The 18,489-nt window shown below is 52.4% G+C and overlaps 2 protein-coding genes across 5 annotated transcripts; both read right to left on the bottom strand.

Annotated features, from left to right (window-relative positions):
* Window positions 1–1,874: 1,874 nt before the first annotated feature.
* On the bottom strand, window positions 1,875–4,359 carry LOC136509982 (uncharacterized). 4 transcript variants are annotated; one of them, XR_010772582.1, is made up of 4 exons: window positions 2,819–4,359; window positions 2,590–2,704; window positions 2,322–2,506; window positions 1,875–2,237 (listed from the first exon to the last, which is right to left on the bottom strand). XR_010772582.1 is itself a non-coding variant. In XM_066504578.1 (4 exons), the coding sequence occupies exons 1-4, from the start codon at window positions 4,311–4,313 to the stop codon at window positions 2,455–2,457; spliced, it is 1,446 nt and encodes a 481-aa protein (XP_066360675.1). In that variant the 5' UTR covers window positions 4,314–4,342; the 3' UTR covers window positions 1,875–2,454. The 4 variants fall into 4 exon arrangements, 3 of the variants coding, with proteins under 3 accessions (XP_066360675.1, XP_066360659.1, XP_066360667.1); XM_066504578.1 differs by having other exon boundaries at window positions 1,875–2,506; window positions 2,819–4,049; window positions 4,266–4,342; XM_066504562.1 differs by having other exon boundaries at window positions 1,875–2,506.
* Window positions 4,360–12,460: 8,101 nt separating this feature from the next.
* On the bottom strand, window positions 12,461–18,073 carry LOC136451146 (homeobox protein BEL1 homolog). The gene is made up of 6 exons (XM_066451899.1): window positions 17,869–18,073; window positions 17,240–17,337; window positions 16,341–17,137; window positions 14,958–15,340; window positions 14,099–14,159; window positions 12,461–13,639 (listed from the first exon to the last, which is right to left on the bottom strand). Exons 3-6 carry the CDS (start codon window positions 17,103–17,105, stop codon window positions 12,932–12,934), a joined length of 1,917 nt encoding a protein of 638 aa, XP_066307996.1. The 5' UTR covers window positions 17,106–17,137; window positions 17,240–17,337; window positions 17,869–18,073; the 3' UTR covers window positions 12,461–12,931.
* Between the last annotated feature and the right edge of the window lie 416 nt (window positions 18,074–18,489).

Here is an 18,489-nt window from a genome sequence, read left to right as displayed (position 1 = left end):
TCCGAAAATACAAAGTTTGAGGACTGAAATGATTATCTTCAGTTTTAGGATGAAATTGAGCCTAAAATGCAAAGTTTAAGGACTTAAATGATCATCTTTATAGTTCTAGGATGAAACTGAGCTTGACATTAGAGTTTGAGGACTAAAATAGCCGTTTTAAAAGTTCAGGGATGAAACTGAACCTCGAGGAATAGTTTAGGGCAAAAATGACTATTCTGCCATTTTTCTAAGGCAACAAGCGCTTGTACACGATTAATATACAGCTGAAACTTTGTTTAATTTTTTGAACATATTAAAAACCTCAAATGAAAAAATTAAAAACTGGAAAGCTGGAAATCTTGTCGAGAGCTATAATTTTCATATAAAAACCATCTTCATATGAGATCGAATGAAGAAGATACAATTCCGTATTTCGAACCGAATTCGAATTTTGTCTGAAAATAATTTTTTGATAGTATCAAATGTAGAAAACGATGCGGTTCGGTATGAGATATTTTGTACTGTTTTCATCCCTATTAATTATATGATGCCAAAAGGAACCAATTCTGGCGATATTGGCTCCAAAGTTAAAAAAACAGATAGCAAGTATAATGAAGATTTTTTTAGCTTTTCATATACTCTTTAATAATATTGTCGAAGGTGTCAAACGAGCATCGAGCACGACGAACAGGATTTCAGCCTCATCTTTAGACAATGTAGGGTGATGAACAACAAAAATTGGACCTTTATTGGTACACCAAAGAGGATTTTTTTTTGAAAACCTAGAATTTGAGAGGGGCACGTGCCCTCGCTCCTTGTACTGGGTCGCCCCACCGTCACCGGGGACCACCATGAAGAAGATGAGCACCCTAAACGACTGACAAGGACATCGACGGGACATTCCACACATCCATGAACCTCGTCGTGGCATCCAAGGCATTCGCCGCTGCGTCCTCGTTCCCAGCCACGGCACTGGACCAAGTCAGGAACTAGTCATCGAGCTTGCGCCATGTTTAGTTTCCCCCGATTCCAAACTTTGTCACTGTGCAAAAAGAAGATTTTCCGTCACATCAAACTTGCGGTACATACATGGAGTACTAAATGTTGACGAAATCAAAAACTAATTACATAGTTTGGTTGTACTTTGCGAGACGAACGTTTTGAGCCTAATTAGTCAACGATTGGACAATTATTACTAAATAAAAACAAAACGACACTGTAGCTGCAGTGTATCTACAGTGTTTCAGGCGGCGCCGAATCTGGCGAACTAAACGCGGCCTTGCTCAATTTCTTCTTCTCGGTCTCTGGTGGCGGCGGGGCGGCACTATCACCAAGGTTGCCGGTGGCGTCACGGCTCCTGGTAAGCCCCTAGCGGGGGTGGTTCTGACGGGGCCATGCCATGGCCGAACGAAGCCATGCCACAGCCGCCTTCGCCCAAGGTAGCCAGCAGGGTAAGGCAGAGGATGCTGGCGAAGGCCCTCATCCTGAACTGGCACACTTCACAGTTGGACTTGGACAAGTGGTCGCCATCAAGGGAGCAGGGGCATGTTCCTACACTCAAATTCTAGGTTTCAAAGAAAATATACCTTCTTTGGTGTAGCTATAAAGGTATCAGTAACAGTGCTACTCAAATTTTATGCTAGTTTATGATATCAAATAAATATCATTAGTTTCTTCATTAATTATATTCTCATAGTATAACTATTTGATGTTATAAATTTTTGTATTTGTAATTCTCTCAATAATTTTGGTTAACTTGACATGATATATGATATTACATGCGATTGCATCAGACCTTAAAATTGATACGATATTATAAGAGAGAAACTAATGAATAAAATATACCTTATATTATTTTTTCTGATCAAAACACCCTTATTAGCAGGCCGTGGACATCCCATAGTGCATACATAATTTACGGTCAAGATAGGCCCAGTCCAACCCAACTTCGTAGCATAGGACTAACACAGCACCTCTTAATGGCCCAAAATCTACCTGGGTCTAATTAAATCCGTCCCGGGCCGTGTGCTTAGCCGGGGAGATTTCAGCAGGATCATGTTTTTGATGACCTTCGAATTGCAAACAGTGCCATAGCCGACCCACGCCTTTCAAACAAAAGAGTGCCTCGTCTCATCTGCGCAGGATGCCATTAGTACAGTGACAGCACGTTGCTGGCCCAACCGATGAGTTCCTTAAGCCCCGTTTCAGTGTTTCACATCACCAAAGCACTCGCCCCGTTTCATCATCTTTATACGCCTCTACAGTTTACAGTTTACAGCAACACTCCATCAGTACAGTGACAGCACGTTGCTGGCCCAACCGATGAGTTCCTTAAGCCCCACCTGCAACGGGTTGCTGCCTTGTTGCTGAGTCCTTTCTTCTCCAACCAGCCCGATCTCTGAAAACATGTGCTCCATGATCCGTGGATCTGAAACAGCCATTTTCTCGATCGCTCCCCATTCCGCCGTGTCCACTCTATCTCCTACTTCCCCTGCGCAAACTGCAGACGGGGCGAACGGATGTATGACTTCAAGGAGATTTTTTGTTTGCCATTGTCAGTCAAAAAGAAGAAGAGATTTCCTTCAAAAAGAAAAAGAAGAAGAGACCGACCTGCCTAAACCCTGGCGAACTCGCCGTCTCTGCAGACGCCGACGTCGATGGTCATCCTCCGGTCCTTCCCCACCGTCGGCGACGACACCACCCTGCAGCAATTCCTCCTCGGGGCCTGCACGCAAGGTTCATAGCTAGTCTAGTCACATCAAGATGCCACATTGCCACGTATGTCTGCCGTACGATCGATAAGGACCAGAACTGAGATATGCACGACGCGCGTACGTACCCGTTTCCAGAGCTCGGGGTCGGGCTTCTTGAGCACGACGACGCGGTCCAGCAGCGCGCCGGGGTCCGGGATGCGCCACCGGCACGGCGCGGGCGGCACCCCGTGCCTCTCGTACTCGGTCACCGTGGTGGTGTTGCGGTTGCGCCGGCGGCGTTCCAGCCGCGCCTGCCGCATGTAGTACACCAGCGGCCTCTGGCATGGGTGCCGCGCCACGGGACGCGTGTTGAACGCCTACGCCGTGTAGTCGGCGCGGCGGGTACCAGTTGAGGAACGCCCGCATCGGCGTCTCCGTCTCCCGCGGCGACAGCACCCCGCGGAGCACCACCACCGCGAACCCCCACGACACGGACACCGTCCACTCCTTGCCGGCGTCGTAGCACACCGACTGCTGCGCCACGGCCGCCGGGTCCAGCGCCACGGGCCCCGCGAACAGCCGCCGCAGCGCCTGCGTCCGCGACCGCACCGTCGGGAACACCGGCTGCAGGAAGTCGAAGTGGTGCCGCGACACCAGCGGCGCCACCGGGTGCGCGCCCAGGAGGCCCAGCACGTCGCCCCACAGGTCGCACTGGTGAAAGCCCAGGTGGCGCGTCAGCGGCACCCCCAGCTCCGACATGCACGCGTGGATGCGGTCGTCGCTGCCGTAAAGTGCGGGGTATAGCTCGATGCAGCCGTCCTGCATGCGCGCCAGCTGCGCTGCCAGCGCGCGGCTGATGGCGAACCCGCCGCCGCCGAACGCCATGCCGTACGAGAAGATGAGGTTCTGGATGTGGCTCTCCGACGGGTTCCCGATGTAGTACGGCTGCGTGTGGTCGTACTGGGACAGCACGTCCGCCAGGTTGTCCGGGAAGAACACCGTGTCGTCGTCGCCCATCACGAACCACCGCGCGCCCGGGAGGCCCAGCCGGAAACTCATCGAGACGATGCGCGTGATCCGCAGCGCCGACCGGCTGCCGGCGCCGTGCGTGTAGGGGAACCTGGACGTGTTGCCGCTGATCTTGATGCCGGGGAGACCCGAGGAGGCGTTCCTGGAGTACAGCTCCGGCACCGGCTTGTCCAGCCACACGAAGCCGCGCATCTCCCCCGGCCGCCACCACACCCTGATGTACTCCCTCCGGCTCTTCCAGAGCGACGACGACGCGCCGATGCCGAACACAATGTGGCGCAGCCTGGTGGGCGCGGCATCGTCGTCCGCGGAAGCCTTCGGCTTCGGCCGCGCCTTGGGCGGCGGAAGCTGCGTCACCGAGGTAGACGACGAGCTGCTATTATTATGCCACTTGCCATCGGCGGCGGCCGCGAGACGAGCGACGTCACCGGCACCGCCGTCCTGCGGGCACGGGCGGGAGTAGAACGGGGACACGGCGAGCGCGACCACGTAGAGCACCAGCACGGGCAGGAGTACGTAGAGGAGGAGGATGTAGAGGAAGAAGGAGGTCTTGGACTTGGGCACCTGCTTGCGGGCGGCGGCGTGCATGACAATGGCGCCTCCTCCTTTCATGCCAGATCAGGGACGCCTGCGATGAGCCGATGATGGTGCATGTCCATGATCGAGAAGTGGCAAAAACGAGCAGCGATCGCTGACAATGTTGGCATGGGTTTAATATAGCAGCTCCCGGCGCAGGCCACGTGTTCGTGGGCAAACTCTGAGGAGGGGAGGACAGGTGTTGCGCGGCTTTCAATGGGCAAATTGTCTTTGTTGGACTATAAATAACCTGAATTTGTTGGACTATAAATAGCCTGGTCAATGGGCAAATTGTCTTTGTAGGATCGGTCTCCTACATAACCTGTTTCGGCCTGTGAGCTTTCAGTCATCCTCGCTATCAGGTTCATGGTGTATATATATCAATCCATCTTTGGCTGTACTGAACTTTACTGATTGTCGCCTAAGTCTGTCTGATTACGATATATATATCAATCCATATCGAAGTAAGATGTTTATCGACATGCTGGCATAATTCATGAGCAAACGATTGCATAGTCGATTACAATAGATAAACTTAAACCCTTGATAGTATCTATCGCACTGGGAAACGATTTAACAGAGTACGACGATACCTGTTGTAGGTGTCACCCAACCGGGCTAATATATCTACAATTACCACATTTGTTGGGGAGTGTGTAGAGAGTGTTCCACAAGATAAAATTCAACTGCAACTTCACAATAAGTAGATCAAGAGAGGGAAGTGAAGTATGAAGTGGCAAGCATGCAAGAACACATAGGTTATCCCGAGCTCCAGCCACACCACAAAGGTCTTGAATCTCTTTCAACGCCCTCTTGTCAAGTGACCAAAAAGATCAAGCCCGATTGACAAGATCCTAACATACAGGTATGTTAAGCCTCGGGTTCAATGGTTCCCGAACGAAGAAGACCACTCGACCGACCCCTTCAGGATCGACCGGGGCTATGCCCATCAGGCGCGCTCGCACGCACCCTCTACAAAGAGGCCCGTCCGAGCCTAACTCGACCACAGTTTCCGCCTGGGGCTCAGGGGCTTTCCCGGTCCTTGGCTCCTGCCCGACTAACGATGCCAGTCAAGGCCCGGGCACAAGAAGACAAGCCCCAGGCTACCGATGCCCGGGGGCTCTTTGGCGTCGCTCCCTAGGCGTGCCCCTGCCAACTGCTCCTCCAATAGGGTCACGTCCGGGGCGTGACACAAGAAGACAAAGCTTCCCGTGGCCTCCGGAGGCTCGGGGGCTTCCGGGCCCACGCGTCAGCCCCTGGAGCCGACCTCCTTCACCACCAGGAAGACTCCAGAAGGTCTCACCTGGGGGAGGCCGGTCCAAGCCGACATCCTCTGACACGCAAAGTGTCAGAACAGAGTAGCCGGACGACGCCTAGGCTTCTTCGGCTGCAAGACACCTCGACGGTCCACGGCGCACCGCTGCAAGGCCCTCCCAGATTCTGGCGTACGTAGACCATAGACTAAACCCCTGAACCTCCTTGTACCCGACCTATCTCGTTATATAAGAGATAAGGTCGGACTTAGAGGAGAGAACCCCAATTCGATCACCAGACACTCCATTCCATTCCATCCGCCTACGCTCTGCACCGAGAGCAAGCCAACCCGAAGAGGGGCACCGAGAGCTCCTCCTCCACCGCATCCCGTCGTCTCCTTCATCTTCGACAAGGGGGAGACTCCACCGGCGGCGAGGCAACCATAGGATTAGCATTAAGCTAACCCCCTTACCAAATCTTTTTCCTTTACACTATGTTGTAACCCCCTAGATTTTGGGTGCTCTTGAGTATAAGGATCATCAGCTGCTGGACGTAGGGACCGAATTGGCCCGAACCAGGATAAACAGTTACGTCTTCTCTGCATGATTCTTGTGTCCCTGAGTTCACCCGAGCCACCGAGGACCTTGGGCTCTGACACCGACTCGAACAACATGCTTGCCATGGTTTTGACCCCGCGAGAGCTGGTGCGCCAGGTAGGGGGCAGCGTCAAGTGCGATTCTGGCTCTACAGTGGCCGAAGCCACCCACCTCATAGCCGGAGCAAATGGCGCCGCTCTAGACGGTGGTGTCCGCTTCCCCGACCACTTCTTCATCGTGGCCGGCGACTTCGCTCTGGGCCAGGTCCTCAACTTTGGGAGCCTAGCCTACATCACTGACTGCTACGGCGAGCTTCGTCCACTCCACGGGGCTACGCCAGCGGGCAACGAGCCCCCGATGCCGCCTCCTCCGCTAGGACTCTTGAGAGCAGATCTCGAGGTTTTGGCATGCCAGATCCAGCGCGGTCTGGGCCTACACCCCACCATGTCAAACCGATGCCAGATGTTTTACATGCTGGCCAACGTTCACCACCAGATCACCACCGGTGAGGTGCCCCCGCCGCCTGATCGCTTTTCGTACTACCTCCAAGACCTGCCTTTTGGGATATAGAACATGGCGGCGTCCTTCTAGCTGGAGCTGGAGCACCTCATCAGTCGTGAGGTGCCATGGAGCACCAACCTCTCCGGCGTGGCAGGGCTCGACGTTCCCTCGCTCTGCGCTTTCCTCGAGATCCTCTCAGGGAATGGCCTGGAGTACGACTCCGACGACATCGACTACAACGACCCTCCGCGCATGTGCTACCACATCGATGGCGAGGTTCAGCATAAGGAGGCGACCGAGCTCACGCCGCCGGACCAGAGTTCCTATAGGTGTTTGGCCTACCTTCAGGAGAAGGCGGACCGCTTGTGCGCTTGGCAGGTAGACCTAGAAACCGCCGAGGCAGACCTCGAGCGCCAAAGGCAAGACTTTGCGCGGCAGCAAGCCACGCATCCTCTCGATGACGACGATGCTCGCATGGGGGTTCCTAGCATCCTCTGCTTCCCCCGTGCGGCGTACAACATGGCGGCAGCCATTTGTCGCCTGGAAGACATCTTCAACACATAAGACCCATAGACCAATGAGCGGCTGAATGAGGCGAAGCAGCTCCTCCGCATCGCCGTCGAGCAGCAGGCCGAGAGTTTAGCCTCTCGACGCCGCACCGCGCTCTCCCGGCCGTCCCAGACAACGGCCACTGCCAACGGGGGGTGCTCCGACGCTCACACCCCGTAGGCAGCGGGGAGCAGCGACAACACCTCCGGCAATAGCTCTGACCGACCGTGGACCCGGGGTGCCAAGCCTCGGCAAGAGCGAAGGCACGACCTTTCTCCTTGGTGTCCCCCTGCACGACACTGGATTGGTGATGACCGCGATGTCCGTGACACCATCAAGGCCATGCACCACGCTCGGGTGTAGTCCCGTACCCCTGAGCGATAGGGTAGGAGCCTCACCCCGGATCACTTTGGCCCCCTCGCATTTAGGGTAGCGATCCGGGCGACCCCTTACCCCAGGCGCTTCTGACCACCGACGCACATCTAAAAGTACAACAACAAGATCAACTCGGACCATTGGCTGGAGGACTACCGCCTTGCCATGAAGGCCGGGGGGTCAGACGATGACTTCACCATTTAGTACCTTCCTCTGCCTCTATCAAGCTCAACCAGGGCTTGGCTCGAGCAGCTCAAACCTGGCAGCATCTGCTGCTGGGGCGATCTCCATTCGGTCTTCATCGGCCACTTCCAGGGTACCTACACCCGCCAAGGGACTCCTGGGATCTCCACAACTGCAAGCAGAGGGCCAACGAGACCCTCTGGGAGTACATTTAGCTCTTCTCCAAGAAGCACAATGAGCTCCCAAACATCACCGACGCGGACATGATCAACACCTTCATCTGCGGCATGATCTGTGAGGCGCTTGTCCACATGCTCAGCCATGAGACCCCACGCACAACACGGGAGCTCTTGGACGTCGCCACCTAGTACGCCACCGGCGAGGAGGTCATCTAGGCCAACTTCAGCGGGTAAGCCAGGCCAACGGCCACCTCAGTGGTGGCGATGGCACCGATGATCCCGCCTCATCCCAGCGACATCGCTATAGGAGAAACAAGGATCGGAAGCATCGTGGGGAGGAGATGGTCGCCGCGGCCGACCGCGTCGCCAGACCTCAGCCCACCGGGCGCACTACGTACCCAGAACACTTCGAGAAGGCGCTCGAGTCACCCTACCCATTCCATGGGGGGCAGGCAAAGCATCTTCTCAAGGACTGTGCCACCATGAAGGGCTACATCTGTAGCACCCTCGGCCAATAGGGCAAGGCCTAGAAGCCTACCCCGAAGGCCGACGACCCAACGGACGACATCTAGGAGGAAGACAACGAGTCCCCGAGGTCGAGCTCTGCCTTATGATCTTTGGGGGCTCCCAGGTGTATGAATCCCACCAGCAACGCCGCATCCCCAAGCAGGAGGTCAATGCCGTCCACACCCTCGTAGCCCCGACGAGGCTCCGGTGGTCCTAGACGACCATCACCTTCGACCAAGAAGACCATCCCGATTGCGTCCCCCATCTAGGGCGCTACCCGCTCGTGGTCAGCCTAATTGTGGGCACCACACGCCTCACCAAGGTGCTGATGGATAGGGGCAGCGGCCTCAATATACTCTATGCCAGCACCATCGACAAGATGGGCATCCCTCGGAGCAGCCTGTGCCCTAGCAAGGCGCTGTTCTACGGGATCATGTCGGGGAAGGAAGCTGTGCCCCTTGAGTGCATCTAGCTCAACATCACCTTCGGCCAGCTGTACAACTTCCGCAAGGAGCCGCTAACCTTCGAGGTCGTCGACTTCCCCGGTGTCTACCATGCCATCCTCAGTCGACCGTGCTTTGCCAAGTTTATGGCTGTCCCCAACTACACCTATCTCAAGCTCAAGATGTCCAGCCCAAAGGGGGTCATCACCGTCGAGGGCAGCTTCGAGCAAGCCTACTACTATGAGCAAGACTGCATTGCCCAGGCGGCCGCGCTCGTCACCTCCTGTGCTCCCGACGGCCCCGGCCGCGACGCAGAACAGAGTGTCAGAACAAAGCAGTCGGGCGACGCCCATGCTTCTTTGGCTCCAGGCACCTCGATGTTCCACGGCGCACCGCTGCAAGGCCCTCCTAGTCTCTGGCGCACGTAGACCATAGACTAAACCCCCAAACCGCCTTGTACCCGGCCTATCTCGTTATATAAGGGATATGGTCAGATCTGGAGGAGAGGATCCCAATTTGATCATCAGACACTCCATTCCATTCCATCCGCCTCTGCTCTGCACCAAGAGCAAGGCAACCAAGAGAGGGGCACCAAGAGCTCCTCCTCCACCGCATCCCGTCGTCTCCTTCCTCTCCGACGAGGGGGAGACTCCACCGGCGATGAGGCAACCTTAGGATTAGCACCAAGCTAACCCCCCTACCAAATCTTCATCGTTTATACTCTGTTGTAACCTCCTAGATTTTGGATGCTCTTGAGTATAAGGATCATCAGCTGCTGGACGTAGGGACCGAATTGGCCTGAACCAGGATAAACCATTGCGTATTCTCTGCGTAATTCTTGTGTTCCTAAGTCCACCTGAGCCACCGCAGAACTCGTGCTCTGACACTGACTCGAACAACATGCTTACCGCGGTTTTGGCCCCGCGACACCGATGATTCCATTAGAAAGAATTGGGTAATACAAATTTCTCAAAGTAATCCACAACCAATAGGGTTTCAAACAGGTGACGCCTAATCGTCTAGGATTCAACAAACCCAAGGGTAACAAATCAAAATTGAAGATCGAGATGATGCTCACAAGGTCAACCACTCACTGCAACTCAATGCCCCTCAAATACGTCAACAAATCCAAATCAAAATAAGCAAGAGAGGGAGAGGTGAGCACTAGTGTATTTGTCTTGAGTTAGGTCTAAGTGACCGAATGATGTGAGAATGTGTGTGTGGGGTGACGAGGACATCACTCCTATGGATACACACAACACTCTTCAAGTTGCTACGTGAGGAGCAATTACTAGAGCACGAGCGTGGCAAATAAATCTACAGTTGACCTCGTTCCTATGCACTTTATTTCATGATGGTGTGAATAGGTTGCTACCAAATGATATTATTATTATTATTATTATTATTATTATTATTATTATTATTATTATTATTATTATTATTATTATTATTATTATTATTAGGAAATATTTAGACGATAAGGAAGTACATGGGAAAAGGCATGGAGGCGGAAAAGGCCCCATCTTTCAGCTAACTGTTATTGTGTAAAACAGGCAAGTCCTGGAAATTTGAGCAAAGACCAGAATTTCCGTCCCCTAGGAAAGTAACGGTGTATGCACAGTTTGAACTCGAAAGAGTATCAGGTCCGTGAAATTTTGATCCCTTGATTGGGAATTCCAATGTGGAATTAAATCAAACCTTGATTCGAATTCCCAATACACAAGCGAAATATATGACCCCTTAATAGTCGCGTCATGTTTGAGAAGTATCCACACTACTGGAAAATTAAAACCGATTTAAACTAAAACTGATTGTTTTATAGATCCTATTTTTCTTGTTGGCTCATGTGTTGTTTTGATGGTGGGCACAAATTTCCGTGTTGGGTTACTACGGCAAGGGTGGAAAATTGAATCTGATGTCATCGAATTTTTCATGTCGATGTCAACGAAATTTCTTGTCGACATCGTAGCGACAAGGAAATTGCTTCACTAACAAGAAAATTCATCAACTAACAGAGAAATTTTATTTTTCTATCGCTTTTGTTCTGTCGGTGTACCGATAGAGAAATGCATTTTCTAACTTTTCTGTCAATTTTTTGTATTTCCCTGTCAGTTTCACACACCAATAGGGAAATTTTGGTCTCCATTAGTGCTAGAATTTTTTTATAATGTCTATGTTTTGGTTAGATACCTTTGAAGATTTAGACACTTGCAGTTGACTTGATCTCAACCCCTCTTAATAGTATGACTTGCCTAATACTCAAGAAAAGTTCAAACAAATTTACAGAAGACTAAAGATTCCATAACCATGTCCACTCCCCGTAAACTTTATTATGTACTCCTTCCATAAAAAAAGTTATGTTTTCTTAGTTTTGATGAAAGGACCAAGGATATCGCCTAGAGGGGGTTGTTTGTTTGTGGGTTTGGGTACAGTTAACTAGTACTTGTCTTAAAAAAGGTGTTTTACCCCTACCTCACGTACGAGGACGAAACTTGAATATGTAAAGCACGATGCTAGTGACGAAGGTGTTCCTGAGATAACAGCATTTGCGATATGATGGACATCTTTTGTTCTTCTTCCTGTTGTGACGTTAGAACTTTCAGATACGATAGTGACATCCTACCTGACCAAATCCTGGAAGCTGTACACAAATCCGTCATTGTGGTCTCAACAAAAATAATTAAAATTTTGCTTAAGTATGCCTAATGATTGCTGGTTGCAGTGTTTGGGCAGTGCAAGCAACCCGACGATTAACTACGATTACGATCGACATCTTTTATGTATTTTACATACCTGCCGATCTTTCTTTCTTTTTTTTATTATTTCTGTAGAAAAACTCGTTGATATTTACTCACTTGTGTTAACTATATATATTTGATTCTTCACGCTGCTGCATATGTTAATTCAAATGGCAACTTCATCCAACCATAGATATAAATAAGTCATCTACATTTGTACAAAGTTAAACTTTTTTTAACATTGGTTGACTAGCATACGTCATCTAACAAAAACATATTACCTTAAATGAAGAGAGTAAATTATGCTTTATGAAAGTTTTTTATACTGAAATCAGATTATACTAATTAATCTTGCGTGGTTAACCTATATAAAATTTAGAAATTTATGGTCAAAGTTAAAATAGTAACTTATTAGAATTTAGGATAAACCAATGAACTTATATTAACACAGTTGGGAAAAGTATTTATTACTGATTTTTCACGCCTACATCCATGCATTAATGACTCATTTATGCTTTGACAGTAGTGTCATAAGTTTATTTGCTGCTAGGATTCAATCCTGGCGCATATTGCATGCATGTTCGCAAGCTGCAGTAGGGTGACTCTTCTCTCCTTCACTGCCATGCCTTAGGTAAACTACTATCATGTTTGGATTAACTAAACTAAGTTGATAGTTGTTAAAAAAACTCTAGCTGATCTAAACAGTCTAGCTTATACTCCAACATATAAAAAGCGATATAAAAAAACTATAAAAAGCTACAGTAGCTGTTAACTAGCTCTCTCACCTTATAAAAAGTTAAACCTATCCAAAGGAGACCTACACCAGGCACCAGCCACATATGACCTGATGAAAATTAATTCTGTCAGGAACATCATATCTCCTGGCATAAATTGAGCTGTTGAATCCTTCACCAATTTGACAAACAATAATGCAATTTAAGCTGCATGCATGCGCGTTTCAACTACGCAGTTACGGCGGGCTACTACTACTATCTAGCTGCACCTGCGCGCGTCCAAACTGCTCGCGATCCGAAATCCGATCGATCTGTACACGCTACATATATATATAACTGTCAGCTAGCTAACCCCGGCCAAACCGCGCGCCGGCGTCGACGAGCGGCGGTGGCGTTCGAGACCAAGAGCGGCATGAGCCAGGCAAGCAACAAGCCAAACAAATCAGGTGTACACAGCGCGCGCGAGTGCATGCCATGCAACCGGCAGCAGCGGCACCCGTAGGTAGCTAGGCACCGGCACGACGTCCCCATCGGTCACAACTCACTCGGAGCTAGAGCTCGCGAGGGGCCGACCGCCGATGGGTGGTGGATCAGATCACCCGGCCAGGTCACGCAGGAGGTGAAACCCGGCGCCCTGCAGGCTCCGGTAGTGCTCCTGCCCGTGCTGCGCCGCCTCGCCGTCGATGCTGGCCCCGCCGAACTGGACGTGGTGTTGTCCCGGGTGCAGGCCGCCGCCCATCTGATGGCCGGCCGTCGTCGTCGTCGTCGGAGCGAACAGGTACCCCGAGGCGGCGTCGTGGTGGTGGTGAGCGGGCGGCGGGGGGGCGCCGAACGCGATGTTGACGCCGCCGCCGTCGTGGGAGTCGTGCTGCTGCAGGCCCAGTGTGAGGGACACGCCGCTGCCCCCGCTGAAGCCCCCGCCGGCGTGGTGGCCGCCGCCGCCACCGTACGCGTCAAAGTCGGGGTGGTCCATGATGCCGAAGTTCTCGAGCGGCCGCGCGGCGGCTCCCGCGCGCGAGCCGCCGATGTTGACGACCGAGGCGAGCGAGCCCGCGTCGTGCAGGAGCTGTGCCCGTGTCGGCTTCCGGTCGACGACGACGGCGCCGTTGTCCCCGCAGCCATCATCAGCCGCCTCGGCGGCGGCGTTGCTCGGGTTAGGGTTGTTGCTGACGACGCCCTGCTGCTGGTCCCCACCGCTGCCGCCGTCTTCCAGCTGGCCTTCGGCCTTCATCTCCTCGACGTACATCTCCTCCACCATTGGCTTCCAGAGCCTGACCCGCGCATTGATGAACCAGTTCGACACCTGCGGCATGGGAACGCAAGCATGCTGTCATCGTGTACGTCGTTGTAGTGAGAGCCACGCGGATCATGGACGCTTAAACAAAGAATCTTTCGTCGAGACATTTGCAACGCAGAAGAGGACATGTCACGACCATGACATGGCAACCAATGAATTGATGTGTCATCTACGCGACGCGGATCGAAAGAATCATCATCAGCAGGACGCAACACGCAATCGCGTATAAGTAGTGTAATCAGTTTGGCACCCGCATATTATCATATTCTTCAATTCAAACGTATAATGCCCGATCGATGCAAACAACACGGCAATATAAATATATAATGTTGAAATTTCAACCTTTCTTGCGTTTATTTACTTATATTTAAGTTTGAATTTATTTTATAGTGACGTGGATGATACATATAGATAGTTTCTCGTTCAGCTGAAGTAGCTAGCCAGTGTGTGTTGGCGCGTACGTACCTGGCTCCGTGAGAGGCCCGTCTGGCGAGCCAGGATATGCTTGTCCACGTCGCTTGGATACCTGTGAGATGATATGAGATACGGACAGAATATTAATTAAGTTTGGGGCTCCTTGTTTATTTTTTCTGAAAAAAAACAAAATACTAACAACACTAGCGCATGCATGAAGTAGTAGTGTATGCATTCAATTTGTGTGAATGAAAAGATATACATATATGATGCTCGTGATGGAGCTCAAACGCAGATTAATTAAAAGCTATAGTATTACACATGCATGAAGAAAAACATGAGGAAGGCAGGTAGCTAGCTGGTGGCTTTGCATCACTGAATTAGTAAGGACGCATGACATTACGTCTATGCTTAAGTAGCATCTGGTGGACAAATTTGGCTCATGGCCATTTGAGCAAGCATTTGATGCGCAGTACCGGCCAAGACAAACTGTGGCCCGGAAAGAACAATGCTGCGGCCTGTGGAATAAATCGTTCCAAGAAAACTAAGCCGACTGGAAGATACCATCTATCACACAACTAATGGTCACGCGCTAACGAATTGCGTTAGCTAGTAGTAGCCTGTACCACTGACAAGCTTAGTGACGTGAGATAGCTTGCTTGGTAGCTCGATTGCTAGCTGCTAGCTGCTTAACACTAGCCCTTGCACTTGTGTTCAGTTCATATATAAAAAACTGTAGTAAGCAGCAGCAGCAGCTTATAAAATATATAAAACCGATTGAAATCTTACCTACCCTTGTAATAATAAGCCCTAACAAAGTAACAAGATCAAACTAAAATTCAGAATATATAGTAGGCCGGAGTAGAAAAAAAAAACATGGAAGGGAAGTGCATCGATCATGCATGCTTACGGGTGCAGGAAGTGCTCGAAGAGCCATGCCCGGAGGATGGTGACTGCGCGCTCGGGGAGTCCGCGCTGCGGGCGCCACGGGTGACTCTCCATCATGCCGCCCTGGGTGAGCGCCTTCTGCTGGCGGATGCACTGGTCCAGCACCCTCAGCCGCGGAGTGTCCCCGCGCGTCATCCCGGGCACCGCCACGTCCTTCTCCCCGAGCGCCCTCCGCGCCGCCTTCAGCTGCGCCACCACGCCGTCCCGGAGGCTCCGGAAGTGCCGCGAGATGGTGCGCCACGCCAGCGCCGTGTACGCCGCCGCCGCGCGCTCACCGGCCACCGCCTCGAACCCGCCCGCCAGCGCCCGCATCTGCTCGCAGTACCGACGGTATCTCCGGTCCACCTGCATATGTTGTGCACGCGAACCATGCAAGCAATGGAACCTTGTCAGCACCGTATGTACGAGTACATGACGATGGCTACATGTACAATACACCAATTTTTACAGACGCATTCCGTACGTGCATACTTTTCCACTCCTACTGGTTGCTCCACTAGCTAGATTCGTAGCACTAGTACGCAACAAGTACTACCACCACAGGTGCAGGCAGAGGCAGGACACAGATGGACACACGTAGACCGACGCGACGCGCGCAGTAACAAGTGAGGGCCGGCCAATGTAACAACTGCTGGTACAGTAACTTGCAGAGGTCGTCCACACAAGAGCCACTGCCCACTTCCACTGCTGCCTCTGCCACCCTTCTGGTGACCCACCCACCCCCTAGAACTAGAACTCTGCAGCTGCGACTGCGAGGTCCAATTCACATGCATGAGCTAGCCGAGCCGATCGAGCTGCAGCTGCCTGGTGCAACAGGTGATCGAGCACAGTACCAGTAAAAACTGCCTGTGACTACTGTGCGATGGAGCCGAGGCATGGGCGTGCAAAGAAGGCAGTGTAGGTAGCAGCGTGCAGAAGCGAAAGGCAGCAGGTCCTTGCACTCCCAGAGTCATGGCGCTGTGCAGAGACTGTGCGCGCGAGTCTGCCGCAGGCTGCACAGCACAGCTGCATGGCATGTATGACCGGCCGGCTACTACGGCTAGGGAGGGGACCCCCCAGTGCCCCCAGCGTAGATAGACGCAAGATACCTAAGGTGGGCGACAGGGCGAGAGAGAATAGAGGTTTCCAAAAGCGAAGGGCGAGGCCCCAGAATGGCGTCCCTTGCCTGCCCTAGTCGCAGGTGCACCCTTCCGGCAACCATAATTGAACTCCTAGTACTTTCTTTCCTGTTAGCTTTTTTTCTTATTCTCCGTCCCCCTCCTCAGATTCGTCTTGGAGCAGAGCCTAATCATGGATTAGCTAGCGAGCGAGACCCGAGCTGCCTTGCTTGCGAGCTAGAGCTCACCTCTTCCAGCATGATGTAGAGCTTGTCCTTGAGCCGCTGCAGCTCCAGCGCGTCCATGGCCTGGATCTGCGGCGACGGCGCCCACGAGGCCGACGACGACGACCCCTCGCCGCCGCCGCCGCCGTCTTCCTGCTGCTGGTGGTGGTGCGAGGACAGCTTTGCGTCGGCCTTGGCGCGCTTGCTGGAGGCGGCGGCGCTGCTGCTGCTGTCCACGGGGAGGCTGCAGAACTCCTGCAGGACCTGCTGCGCCGGGACGAGGAACCTGGAGCCGCGCAGGTGCCACGCGTGCTGCGGCTGCGGCCCCTGCGGCGAGTAGTCGTGCTGCTGCACCCACACCGCGGGCGTCGGCTGCTGCTGATGGTACCGGGACGACCCGCCGCCGAGGTGCTGCTCGTGCAACGTCGTCACGCCCACGCCGCCGCCGTCCGGCCGGCACAGCGATAGCGACAGCGGCGCCTGTTGGCTCGGATGCTGCTGCTCGCTCAGGAAGCGCATGGTGGCGTCGTCCGTGGAGCCGCTACCGTCTGGCTCCGCCCTCGTGTCGTCGTCGAGGAGTACACCGGCCTTGCTGTGGACGTGGCCGTGGCCGTGATGATGATGGTGGTGTGCCGCAGCGGGCATGGTGGGCAGGCCACGCATGCCGAGGTACTCCATGTCGGCGTGCAAGCCATAGAGCTCCGGCGCCCCGTCGTCGTCGTCCATCGCCGTGGCGCCCGCCGCCGCCGAGAAGTAGTCAGCGAAGCCCAGGCTGGGGTCGTGCGCCATCTCGGTCGATCGGCCGGTAGCTGTTCTCTTGGCTTAAAGCACGCACAACACAACGCAGCAACCAGCAAATTAAGCGCAGCTGAGGGAGGGAAGCACGGGAAAGGGATAGGAACACAAGGAAAGGGAGAACTCACTTTTTGTGTTGTCGTGCAAAGTGGCTGTCAGGCAGCTGGAGCTTCAGTGTTTCAGAGAAGGAGAGCGCGGCCGACCAGATAAATCTTTCCTGACATAGCTACAAGAAGTGGGAGAGGTAGTTAGTGCTCAGCAGCAGCGACCAGCGGCCGGCCAGCACTGATCCATGGCGCTAGCTACTGATACTAGCTAGCTCATCGACCAGCCCAGACGGCATGCATGATCATCGGGAGGAACACATACACATACACAAAGACACTGATATACCAGAGAAAATATATATCGTATAATGAGAAAGAAAGAAAGAAAGAAAACAGAAGCAAGCTAATTAAGTCAAATAAGATGCGCTGCAAGTAGCAATCGGGCGGGCAAGAATAGCAGCACTAGCAGCTAGCAGATAGCTAGGCCCCCTTTACCTCGGCCAAGCAAGAATCTTGCTTTGTGTTGGGAGGGCAAGGGGAAAGGAGGAAATTGGGATCAAAAGGCAGGGTGATTTGGACGCTCAGGTCTTAAAGAAACCAACCAAACCAAAGATCTCATCGCAAAAAAAAGCAAGCAGGCGGGGAGGGGAGAGTAGAAAACGGGAAAAGGGTGGGGGCGACGGAACGGATGGCAGCAAAAGCTAGCATACATGGCGATTGGCGAGCGAGCTGATGAGCTGCTGCTGGGCTCTCCCGACTCTGGACCTCGATCGGAGGAGGGGGAGGGTGGTTGCCGCGTCAAGCTCTCGCCCCGCGCCTGGCCTGTGCCGCTCCTACTTGGCTACTTCTACTTCGCCGCGATGCAGCTGCTATGCTACCAGTCCAGTCTGCAAATATCTGCGTGCTGGAGCTGGACTCGCGAGTGGTGCGCTAGCACCAGTATTTGTATGTATCTGGAGGGCCGGGGGTAATTGCGTCACCTCGGCCCGGATATTTAATATATTAATTAAACTGATGGTTACTATTAGTATCCTTTTCATTTTCGCTAAATATATATACACGTATACTTCCTTGGTTCCAAAATGTAAGTCGTTATCCTAAGTCAAATTTCCCTGACTAATTTAACCATTTTTTTCTTATAGAAAGTGCACACACACATCCTGAACATAAATTAGTTTATCAAATCTACTGTGAAATAAGGTGCATTAATTTGTTTTGTAACTTAAATGTTTGTAGTTTTCTCTATAAGCTTAGTCAAAGTTAAATAAACTGAGTCAAAGCTAGAGAAAAATGGAAATGACTTGTATTTTGAAGCTGCTGGAGTATCCACT

Source organism: Miscanthus floridulus, chromosome 1 (genome assembly GCF_019320115.1).
Source record: "Miscanthus floridulus cultivar M001 chromosome 1, ASM1932011v1, whole genome shotgun sequence".
Classification (NCBI taxonomy): domain Eukaryota; kingdom Viridiplantae; phylum Streptophyta; class Magnoliopsida; order Poales; family Poaceae; genus Miscanthus; species Miscanthus floridulus.
This window is presented reverse-complemented; position numbering and strand designations above follow the sequence as displayed.

What these genes read in the sequence shown, in the direction of transcription:
- LOC136509982 (XM_066504562.1), bottom strand. Translation starts at nt 4,313, where the DNA reads ATGAAAGGAGGAGGCGCCATTGTCATGCACGCCGCCGCCCGCAAGCAG. An exon ending in ACCCCGAGCTCTGGAAACGG is followed by an intron (nt 2,705 to 2,818) that starts GTACGTACGCGC and finishes CCTTGCGTGCAG; the next exon opens with GCCCCGAGGAGGAATTGCTG. An exon ending in GTTCGCCAGGGTTTAGGCAG is followed by an intron (nt 2,507 to 2,589) that starts GTCGGTCTCTTC and finishes ATCTCCTTGAAG; the next exon opens with TCATACATCCGTTCGCCCCG.
- LOC136451146 (XM_066451899.1), bottom strand. Translation starts at nt 17,105, where the DNA reads ATGGCGCACGACCCCAGCCTGGGCTTCGCTGACTACTTCTCGGCGGCG. An exon ending in TCTACATCATGCTGGAAGAG is followed by an intron (nt 15,341 to 16,340) that starts GTGAGCTCTAGC and finishes CAACATATGCAG; the next exon opens with GTGGACCGGAGATACCGTCG. An exon ending in CGGGCCTCTCACGGAGCCAG is followed by an intron (nt 13,640 to 14,098) that starts GTACGTACGCGC and finishes CCCATGCCGCAG; the next exon opens with GTGTCGAACTGGTTCATCAA.